The sequence below is a fragment of the Micropterus dolomieu genome, linkage group LG08 (genome assembly GCF_021292245.1).
Source record: "Micropterus dolomieu isolate WLL.071019.BEF.003 ecotype Adirondacks linkage group LG08, ASM2129224v1, whole genome shotgun sequence".
Classification (NCBI taxonomy): domain Eukaryota; kingdom Metazoa; phylum Chordata; class Actinopteri; order Centrarchiformes; family Centrarchidae; genus Micropterus; species Micropterus dolomieu.
In genome coordinates, this window is record NC_060157.1 from 25898988 (window position 1) to 25910902 (window position 11915).

The 11915-nt window shown below is 37.7% G+C and overlaps 1 protein-coding gene across 1 annotated transcript; it reads right to left on the minus strand.

The window, feature by feature from the left end:
• Positions 1–1344: 1344 nt before the first annotated feature.
• Positions 1345–2871, minus strand: LOC123975005 (nuclear factor 7, brain-like). Its single transcript, XM_046056097.1, has 3 exons — positions 2602–2871; positions 1818–2472; positions 1345–1544 (listed from the first exon to the last, which is right to left on the minus strand). The coding sequence occupies exons 1-3, from the start codon at positions 2869–2871 to the stop codon at positions 1345–1347; spliced, it is 1125 nt and encodes a 374-aa protein (XP_045912053.1).
• Positions 2872–11915: the final 9044 nt, after the last annotated feature.

Genomic DNA, 11915 nt, shown 5'->3' on the forward strand with positions numbered 1-11915 from the left:
AAATTTCGTAATAATTTGCAGGAAGTTGCAGAAGGTATGCTAGTAGTATGCTAAACTGTCTATAGATAGAACAGAAATTACTTTTTCTTTCTGGCATTTTAGCTGATGAGAAATCCAACTGAAAAATGAGTTTAATCAATGTGTCTTGTATATGAAGTCTATGTTATTCTATGATGAATCCCTATTTGATTTATGGTAGTATTGTTTTGACTAATGCCTACTGTACCCCTCTAATCTCCATAAGCTTCACGTACTGCAAGAAAGCTCTGTAAGATTGGCAACTTTCTCAACCTCTAATTAGGCCTCTATCTGCCTGTTTAAAAAAATAATATTCTTTCAGTCTATGACATAAATATTCATCAGTGTTTATATACTGTAAAACTTCAATTGAAAGCCTAGTCCCAATTAGATGCTTGTCCCTTTGACTGGCCTGGTGTGGCTTCAAATTTTGACAAATAAACGCAGGTCTCAATTAGACGCCTGCTGCGTTTTTGAAATTAAGACAAACACAGAAATGTTTGTATATATATTTATATAATATTTTTATTATATTTCTTGTTTTACACATTTCCATGTTATAATATGCTGTTAAACACACAATATATGATATAATTATATAACCAGGTACCTCCACCACCAAACATCTAAACTCTAGCAGCTTTCCCAACCAAATTACAGTACTTTTGGCACAGTTCTACCAACAGAGTTTCAATGCAGAAAACTCTCATGCAAAGAGCCAAACTGTTAAATTCTGACCTTCAGACGCAGAATTTCAAAGAATAATACAGCTTTCTACAATTGCTTTTTTGGCAAAGCACTAAATCACATGCTCAGTCCTCGGAATGCTGATACTACATATCTGCACAAGTTTCATAGTTTTTTCCTAAATGTACAGATGAATGAATCAATGCGACATGGATTGCAAGCATTTCTCCAGATATGACCAACTTTTCCCTAATTTCTTATTAGTTCCCCACCACTGCAATACATTTCTTTCCTGTATCATAATTGTGGTGTATTATTTTACACTTTACAGCCATACAGTAGTACAGTGCTGCATTTGTAATGAGCTAAACTTACAAGTGATCAAAATATTATTGCCTTGAATACACATTTCTCAAGTCACCTTTTCAAAACTACTGCTGCATAAACACAAACTTTATAGTGGATACAGAACAGAAAACAGTAAATGGATGCAGTGAAGAACTGTCACCATCAGCTTTTTGTCTTGAATGAATGTAGGAAACACCGCAGTCTAAAGTCAGACGCTTGACTTCATTATCTCTATTTCATTCAAGAAATAAAATTATATTTACGTACTCTACATCATTTCAAATTCTGACTTCAGTACCAGCACACTGTCAGAGGGGTATGAACTTGATCATTGTAATCAACATTAAAATATGCTGACACTGGCATGGACATATCACTAGAGCTCACAGTGTGAATGTGTGTCATGTTGTCTGCGTCATAGAAGGAGAGCTCTTTAGAGGAGCAGTTCAGGTAAATCCCAATTTTTCGAGGTCTGGCTGCAAATGTTAGAGCTGTAGATGTATTTTGACTGCAGACAACATATTTTGTGCCATGACATCGCAGGAAATTCATTTTTACCCCTAGTTCCCAATAATTCCTTTGTCCAACATCTATCTGCCAGTAATGCTGCCCAGAGGTGAACTGGTTGGTACTTTCTGAAGAGGTTAGATCATTTAGACCTAAGAAAAATTGCTTAGACTTAAAAGAGCCAGATGAGAGACCTGATCGAGTTGGGCAAACAAACAAACTGCGCTGATCTTCAGACACATTTAATTTTCTATTACAATTTCTGAGTGACAGCAGCTCTGCTCTGGGCTGGATCACCTGAAGCATCTCCTTCCACATAAAGAACTGCAGGTGGCTTTCATAAGGCCCCAAAGAGAGAGAATCATTCACCACTTGGAGATCATTTCCTCTGGGCCTAAACGAGCTCTTTGCAGCCACGATGTTGTTACCTTCAGTCAAGCTCTTTAAAAATCTCCCTGAGTCTTCAATTTTTAGAACTGATGTCACCTTTCCCCGCAGTTCTCTGCTCTCAGACAAAGCTGTTTCTATCACATTTAAGCTCCCACTCATTTTTGCAACGTCATCTTCCTCTTTGTGTTTCAGCTCATTCTTAATCTCATCCTCTCTCTTCCTCAGAAACTGGTGCATCTCCTCAAACTGTTTGCAGATTTGTGTCTCCAGCTGCTGAGACTTCTCTTTGGTTTTTGTTATTTCTTCCCTCTGTGTGTTGGCTTGGCTTTCTATCACATGGATATCATCAGAAGCAAGTTGCACAAATGTCTCCAGCTCTTGTCTCAGAGATGCAGCTGCTTCTTTGATTGGTTTAAACTTGTGTCCTTCATGCTTCTCCCCATCTCGGCATATGACACAAGTTAACCTTTGCTCAGTGATGCAGAATAATTTCAGCTTTTCTTCGTGTTCAGGGCACAACCACTCAGCCACCTTTGAAATCAATCAAACAATTAAAAATTATAATGTAACACTGTAATTATTAAGACATTAAAGAGACTTTAAAAAGTCACACCACTGCCTTTACTACAAAACCCATAAAAAAAATATCACAAACGTACCTCTTTTGTCATTTCCATATTCTTTCTTTAGCTTCTCAGCTTCTTTCGCTTTTTCAGACAGACTTTTTAAAATGTGATTGGTTAGAAGATTTTTCCCTTCTGTTGGAACCGCTGCCCGGCACTGTGGACACTGGTGCTGTGAACTCATAGACAGTGTAATGCATTCTCTGCAGAAAGAGTGGCCGCAGATAAGGATTACCAGATCAGTGAAGATAGTCAGACAAATAGAGCAAGACAAATCTTCATACAAAGTTGAAGCCATGGCTCCTTTGTTTCTCCACGTTCTGTCAGACTGAATAATACTGTACCTTTGAACCATAACTTTTATGTCACTGAAGCCACACCCCAATTTTTATAGATAACTTTAATGAAAGCTTCATCTGGTTTCATTCAAGAAAACCGCCTTAGCCTTAAAATAACACAAATAACGCAATGCTTCTAAAAGATTCCACTTCACTTAGATATTTATTCTCCAGTCCAGTTCTCCACTCTTAGATACATCTAGATATAGTATGAGACCAAGAAGTAGGAGATATAATGTCACACTCTAGGGGTGAGAGAGTGCAGTTGCAAGTGTTAAAAGTGAAACACTTGCAATTTTAACTCACAGTAAATATACTTATACATCCATCCATCCATCCATTATCTACACCCACTTATCCGTGCTGGGTCTTGGGGAGGGGGGCTGAAGCCAATCCCAGCTGACATTTGGCATGAGGCGGGGTTCACCCTGGACAGGTCACCAGTCAATCACAAGAAACATAAAAAATGAACAACCACTCACACTCACATTCACACCTAAGTGCAATTTAGAGTCACCAGTTAACCTAGATTGTCAGTCTTTGGAGGAAGCTGGACCACCTGGAGAGAACCCAGACAGACAGGTGACAGTGCTAACCACTACATCACAGTGCCACCCTATAATTATTAATTCACGGATAAATAGTTACAAGCATCTGTCCCTATTCCAAATCATACAATGAAGTAGACAACATCAGCAAATCCCTAAAGTGTGAGTGTAGCTTCCCTGCCAAAGACACACCTGTAAAAAACCCTTTTTTATATTACCATGATCAAAGGGCAAATGCATTTCTTATTGTACTTCACACATTACAATAGAAATAATGCCTACTCTGTAGTCAATCCAAATAACAGGCTTGTTAGCTAAAGCACCTGTTAAAGTCACAGCTTGCTGTACCACATAAATGACTGACAAGTCCTTCATTACTCAAACATTTGTCCCTCTTTTCTTCAAGCTTCCTACCCCCAAAATACATTGTAAACATTTTGTAAATTTAAACCATATGTTTTAGATGTTCTTCTATAAGCACATTTTTCCAAAACTTTTCCAAAAACTGTTTTTCAGCTCCAACCCAATTTTCCTTTCCTTAAAATGCCCCACTGTCACACGCTTGTTCCCCATAGTCTTGTTTTCTACCAACATTAAAATACCAGTAGGAAGTGCTGACCATTTTATTGGTACCTGATTTACAACCAAATTATACAGTTAATTGTGAGTCAAGACTGGACTGTAAGACTGTACACTACCAATCCTTTTAAAAATGATGAATGACAGAAATTGACAGAACAGGACAGATCTGTACAGTATCTGACAGAACAGAATAAAGCGATTCAGCATCTGGCCGAACAGAACAGAGCTGTACAGTATCTGCTGTACATACCACAATTTGACAAACACTGAAGATAAATAAACTCATAAGTTGTGGCTAAGGCTTCTCCAGTTTCTACATGCTGCTGACAAAAACTGCCCATGTGTCTGAATCATTTATTTAATTAAAAATGTCCATTAAACTGGACATTCTCAAAAAAATTCCTTTTATTTACGTACCTTACCGTCTTTTTATACATTTATATTCTACTTATGTTTGCTCATTATTCCCCCCTCTCCCAATATGAAATGCAACAAGTATTCCACTGTGGTGATTTTCATTTAAAAACTTTAATTTTACCTTTAACTGGGGTAAATGCAGTAAACATTAATGATTGACAGCCAGTGATACATATCTGAATCCTCTATTTTGAACTTTGTAAAGGTCATGGCCAAGCCACAAAGCTACTCATCAGTCATAATGGTAACTTGTCGGTCAACTGCTGGTTCAGCTTCACTCTTCAGCACAGCAATTGGTCCAGAACTGATAGCGCCACATCAGTTGAACACCATTGGTCAGTGGGATCTCCTATGAACTCAGTAAATCTTATGTATAGGGGGTGATTAATGCCAAAAACAAGAAGCAGGAAAAAGGTAAATAAGAAGACAAAATATGTATGTTGTAAACAATATAACTTCTTAAATGGGTGTAAAATATAAGTTTACACAAAAACTACTTCAATATTTAGTATATTATATATATATATATATATATATATAGGTATTATGTCCAAATTTAAAAACATAAAAGGTAAGGTAAACATAAAAGTCCTGAATTCAAAATACAGCAAGTTTGATCAGCTCAATATAATGTACTTGACATCTGTTCAAGGTGCAGTTGATTTTAACTGCTTCATCTATTGCTGATAATTTAAAGCAACATTATGTAAAATATTTTTTGTGTTTTGTGTACAGTTACAGTACAGAATGTAATTCGCCACTGTCGAAAGTAAGGACAGCTGTACATGTGCATTTGTTATGATTGCATTACTTATTATCAGAAACTAGCAAGTTAAGTACTTTGTTAACAAAGCCAAACACCACCACCACTCTCCACCAGCTCTTATTTTATGGTAGAAAGGTTACTAAATGTTGCTCGGTCACTCAGCGCTAGCTATAAATCTCGAGTTGATGGCTGCAAACTTACTTGATAACACACTTAGACATCTGTAACACTACTATAAGTGATCTTGCATCACTTGGCCAGCTTGACACCCGGTCTCTTGCCCAGACTCTCTCTTTTTCTCTTTCTCTCTTCCTCTGACAATGTCGTCTTTTGTCTTTTCACAGCCATGATATACAAACTGAGAATACCGAGTTAGCTTCTTCCAAAGGACTCACATTGTACATTCTATACTTCTTGCTTCCTCTTATAGCTAGAGTACTTGAGAGTCCTTTTGTCGAAAGGTTTTGTTAAAGTTTTATTACAGAGACGCCATTCACCCTTTTACAAATCAGTGTATCATCAAAATGATTTTGATAATGTTGCTTTAATCTATAACAATGCATCATTTTTCATTAGTTGATCATATGTTTTGTGAGTAAAATCAGAATATGCAAATACCAAATTGAAGTAGACTTCATACTAATGTGAATGCAGGACTTTTACTTATAAGTAATATCATTTTTGTACACTGTCGTATTGTAACTTTAAACTAAAATTAAGGATCTGAATAGCGATGCTTTGAGCTAAATGCTGATCACCACCATTGTTTCCATGTAGCAGGCTAACATGTACTAATTAGCACTAAACACAAAGTACAGCCATGGACGTAATCTCATTTTACAGTAGGGGGGGACGATAAACATAAAATTTTTCATGAGCACTTTTTGAAGGGGACACAAATAATACAGCCAAAATTTAATTTTTTATAGGATACGTGATATTTTCCTGGCTGATTCCAATTACTGATTTTTTAAAAGATCTGACCTGCCGCAATTCGGGGTTCAGTATCTTGCCCAAGGACACATTTAATATTATACATATAAACTCAGCTGATAAGTATAATTTGTGTTGCTCTATAGTGCCTGACTATTATTCATTTATTCATTCATTCATTTAATCTATTTCTCCTGGGTTCCAAGCTAGTCACTTTTGTGGCACCAATCAGCCTCCATACCTAAGTGCTCACACAGTGGTTTATATACCCGGCTCGCTCCATAAAAGAAGGGCGCTAGCGTTACAATTATTTGCACCACATTTGTATCTTTCACCACGAGACACGGGACGAATTACAAAACATTGTGTGAGAAGAACTGGACAAATGAACATGTATTTTAGGTAAGCCTTTTTCTTTAATGTGCAACGCTGGTGGTGATTTTGAAGGATGCGCTTCTCGCTGCGGCCGCTGCTCAGCATCAGCAGCGTGGATGCTCATGGATCCACATGTCTAACGCTGAAATGGCCTAAAAGAGCCCACGTTTACGCTGTAATCTGTAACATGCCGATCAGTAGTGAATATTTGGTCACAGAGACACTGCTTCTCCTTCATCATTTCCGGATGTTTTTTTATAACGAACAAAAGGTTCAACAGCATCTGGTAGCATTGGGCTTTCTCTAATCCATGGACATGTTCTGCCATAATGCTGTGTAGCAAATACTGTAATTTATGGAGAAGCCGTCAGCACCCGTAGAGTCCGCAGTAATCTCTAATTCAAAGAAAAGCTGCAGTATGTCACGATTATTAGAGTACATTGAAACGGCTCCTTCCTTCAGTGTAGTTATACTTTTGTATTGTAGGCTAATTCACTGGCGAGACTTCCTGTCGCCAAATTGACGAAAATCATAGTTATCGTTCCTCATCACACAGCCCATGTCACTTGCATTTGATATGTTAAAAATATGTTTTCCCCAGATCGCTTAAATCGATTACTTGTAGCTAGGCTACTGTATCATCTCATATATTTCTGCATGTGTGTCAGTGGATGGTACAGGGAGGGTCCCCAAAGAGCGATTGCTGGTTTTCCATAGGAAAGGATACGATGTGGAAATGAGGAGACGAAACGATCGCTAATAATGTGAACACATGTTTGCGTTTCATTATCAGTAGACAATTTATTGCAGTGCTGTATCTCTGGGTTTAGTAGCATCGCACACTCATCTGTCTGTCTCGCATGAGCTTCCTGAAAGCATGGGTAAACCGCTGCATAACCTACATAGCCTATTTGTGGTGTTTTAACGTGGTGTCTATACTGTTGCATGCTTTGTTTCCGATCAAATAGGCTACATGATTGTGCATTGCTATGGTCAGACACCCACACCTGCGCTCCGGGGAGACTGCAAGGCCATATGCTTTATGGGCTCCGCAGAAGACCAGAGCATTCATCGGGGAATTCCCAAGCTGCTAACCTCTGACTCCTACGTGTTTCAAAAGAGATTGGAACTTAAAGAACACTCGAGTATCAATCATAAAAACCCTAAAGGTGTAGGCTATACTAAATAGAGAGATAGAGATAATTATTTACTTTCACAACATTGTGCATCTGTTGGATTTATTCATGTCCACAGATATGCTGTTTATACAATACAATAATAATAGCTGAAAATTCTTAAAATTACATCTACTCCCTCTCCCTCTTTGAAAAATGTTTAATCTTGGAATATGGAAAGAATTTTAAGTGAGATCTACTTGGCACTGGAAGACAGTGGCGATAAGGGCTACCATCTCTGGTTTTTATCGTCTAGTGGAAATGTGTAGATGTGATTGTGTGGTAGAGGGATTAATAAGACATTGTGTGAGTGTGTAAGATCAACTGTAAACAGACTTATATCTTGACATATCTAAAATGTGACTGAAGGAGCCGAAATATGATGACACACTAAATTTTCATTTAACTGAACGCTGTTCTATTACTTATTACTTAAAGCCAGATGCTATAAGCTGTTCACCGCTTCATTTTTTAGTCTGAGGTAACACAGTGCACACTTATGTGACGTTTATATTTGAATACAGGCTTGTATTATCTGTACACTGCCCTGCACTGAAGTCAGAGTGTGTCTCTGTGTGTGGGCTGTCAGTGAGTAATGACTCAGCATTTCCTGTCAAACCATGAGAGACCTATCAGTCCTCATCAAAGACTGAGCCTTATCATTTTCTTCTATATAGAAGAAAATGCCTGTTGCTGCTGTGGTAAGATATCTTACCACAGCAGCAACAGGCTGTTCACTGATTTCTACATCAGTGATTTAATCTGTCAACAGAGGTGTATTATATTACACTGACACCAATCAGTCTTGTCTGAAGCACAATGTAAAATCACAGAGTGTACCTTATGTGGAACATAAGATTTTTTTTAATGACCGTCATTTCACAGGGAGTTCTGTCGCTGTGGTGACAAGCACAGTGCAGAACTAATGCAGTCTAATTTGAAGAGAGTGGCTGACCCAGTTCACAGAAACAGATGGGGCCAGAGCAGGATAAAGGATTCACCGATCCTCCACGTGCAGTATTATCTGCACTAAAGTGACAATTGAGTCATGCAGCTTTGTAGCAGTAAAATCTCAGTGGCACCTATCATGTGATAACATATCCCACTGGCATGTCTGTTGACATATTAGTCATTAGTCAGTCTGCATTGTTTTATCTGCCAGATCAGCTGCCTGTTGCAGTTTTGTTCAGAACTGTTTCCTCAGCCTCAATCAGTAGTGCTGAAATGATGTTACAAACCAATTACATACTGTATGAAAACCATTGGGGTGGAGAGGGGGCTGAAACTTATATTTCATTTTATACAAAATGCAAGACACTCCCCACGTTTTTTTTTTCAGACCCTCCCATCTCTTACAATTATATATTCATGACACACAACCAATCTGTAATTTTGAAAATAACTGCAAATAAGTATTTATTAGAGCCTCTCTTTCATTTCACTTATCATATAAAATTTCATCCACTACATCTATTGCTATTAGATATTGAAAGTTGAACAATTATCAATTTGTTAGCAATTTGTCTTCTTTATTTGGATTCTTCCATATAGAAAAAAAACTCAACCAAACCCTTCTGAAGTCATTAAAAATTTTTTTGCTGTTATCCCTGCTGTTTAAAATGTATCGACATTTCAGTCCTTACTCCTGTTGAGACACGACTGAACTAACCACTCCCACTCAATTTGGCTATGGATAAGTATAGCCTGATATGTATGAGATCAGATCTCTGTCACTGTCATTACGTGGCACCTGAGCCACATGACACTACCCCCATAATATTTGCACAATCCCTTATTGCACCCTGTCTGTGACTGAGTTTTGTCCCAAGCTCATCTTGCATACCATCCATCACATACTGAGCAAAGAACGAGGAAGTAGTGTATATAAAAGTACGCAAACAGGAACACTGCCGTCCTTTCTTTCATGAAATAATGGTGTGAGAGGGAAAGCTAGTTCCTGGAAAGTGTGAATAATGCCTCCCCCACATCCTCCCATCATATCTATCCTAAAGAGCCGGAGGAACTGTGTACCTTTGAGAGAAGGGTTTCTGATTGCACTTTTACATGTATTCCAGTCCATATTTTACAGGCCATTACAAGTGACCAGTCACTTGTAATGGCCTCACTTTTTTTCCTCTGTGTTCATGGTGGCACACTACGAAAATTTGTATTGTAAAAATACCCTCTTACCCTCCATTATTCTTTGAAAAGCAGTGGTGTTGCTGAGGCTAAGTGCAGCTTCAGGCAGTGCAGTCATAAAGCACCAAGCTTTGCCAGCAGCTGTCTAGGTCTCATCTCACGTGCGCATTGGATGTGTCTTTTTGAACAAGTTGACTTTTAGACAACTCTAATTTGTCTGGAATCAAAGCCCCCTATTAGCTGGATCTCTAGGTAATTTCATCCAGTTGGTTTCACCATCAACAGGAGGCAGCAAGGTCACATGTGTTGTCATGTCTGTGAGATGAAGGGCAGTAGGAACACTTTGCTTGGATACGTATCTATGTCTCTGCTATATTACTTCATCCAACACAGAGCATGTGACACACAACATGTCAGCATTTGACAACCATCAATCATTCTTCCCATGTGCACATGCCAAACATGGCTTAGTTGCACAGTTGTAATGATGATTTCAATGGTTTATATGTTCTCCTCGTCCTTGTAGCTAGTTTGCCTACTTATCAACCACATTCAAATAGCTACAACTACTTTGTCTAAAGCAGAATTTCTTGAATGTGCCAGGCATATGATCACAATGACATGATTGTGAATAAACAACAAAATAAAATATATAACTCATCTACACATGGCTGCTTTGGCCCCCTTTTCTCCCACTCTGTGAATGTTATCCTTATGCTATTTTATTACTTAGTAGGAGTAGGCTATATAGATAAAATCTTCTACGAGATCATTTTATGCTGTGACATCAATATTCAGTATATCATAGTATAATAAATCTTTCAGAAAAATTTATTAAGAAACCGCAAATAACCAGACAGGAATGTTGGCATTGGCTTATCCAGCAATGAATGACTAAGAGTGGTATCGATCTTGTCATCTAACTCTTTACTTTACCAGACCCTCTTTTCAGAACATGTCCTTAAGATCAGGTGGTGAAGCAGGACCCACTTTAAAGGTGCTGTTAAGTGCATTTAATAGTTTCCTCATGACATGAATTACATCATCTGCCCAGGTGCACATGAATGTGCAGTCCAAAATTTAGTTTACCAGGTTATGTTAATAAGACGTTTGGTGTCTGCATAGTGGATGTGATCATACATGTATGTTTGCATACAGTCTTTGCCATCATAAATTTTGGGCTGCACACAGGCAGGTCAAGAAGATGCATTCAGGCTCATATCATATCAGTAGATATTGTGCTTTAATAGTGCACATTCCAAAACAAAATTAAAATGTATCAAATTACCACACATAAATTGCAACATAGTGAACTTGGTGCTCTAGAAAAGCGTATGGGTCTGTGGTCCACTTTCCACCCGATTTGTAATCGAACACTGTACAGAAACAACATTTATCAAAGCAAGTATTAATGAAACAACTACAATGAATAATGTCTGATAGAGCAAAGCTAGACAAAGCACAACCACTTTGTGCTTTGTCAGTGCTAAAGTAATGTAAATCCAAACATACTTGAGTTTACTGACATAGACAATTATTAGTCAACTGACAGTAAATAACTTTTACTAAAACAACAATTTAAGAAATTGATTAATTGCACAAGCAAAATATCAAATATATGCTTTTTCAGCATGTCAAATGTGAGGATTTGCTGCTTTCCTCTGTTTTATATCACTTTAAACTGAGTAGCTTCAAAAACTGTGATGGACATGGATCCACTGTTTTTATTTTGTATAGAAATCAGTTTGGAAAATTAAACAACAGATGAAATAGTAATAAAGATATTCTATAATATCTTTCGTTGCTGCCCTTCATACATAACATTCTTTGATGATTCTTTGAATAGCTGTGACTTTGACCAAATAATCAGCTGCTGCTCTGTATCATCAGATCCTGTTGTCATATGACAGCTTGTGATAGATACTTTTACATACTGTCACTATGCACTACTAACTTCCTCAAAACAGTCTCCTGATGAATATTTATTCAAACCAGGGAAAGAACAGCACTAAATAATTTGAATATTGTGCAGATGTACTTTCAGCTGTAGTTCAAGTAGAATAGAGTGT

Excerpts from the sequence above, each read along its gene's own strand:
- LOC123975005 (XM_046056097.1), bottom strand. The coding sequence starts at position 2,871 with ATGGCTTCAACTTTGTATGAAGATTTGTCTTGCTCTATTTGTCTGACT. Across the intron at positions 2,473-2,601 it reads ATGACAAAAGAGGTACGTTT|TGGTTGTGCCCTGAACACGA; the intron begins GTGATATTTTTT and ends AAGGTGGCTGAG. Across the intron at positions 1,545-1,817 it reads GCTGCTGTCACTCAGAAATT|CTCTAACATTTGCAGCCAGA; the intron begins GTAATAGAAAAT and ends ATACATCTACAG.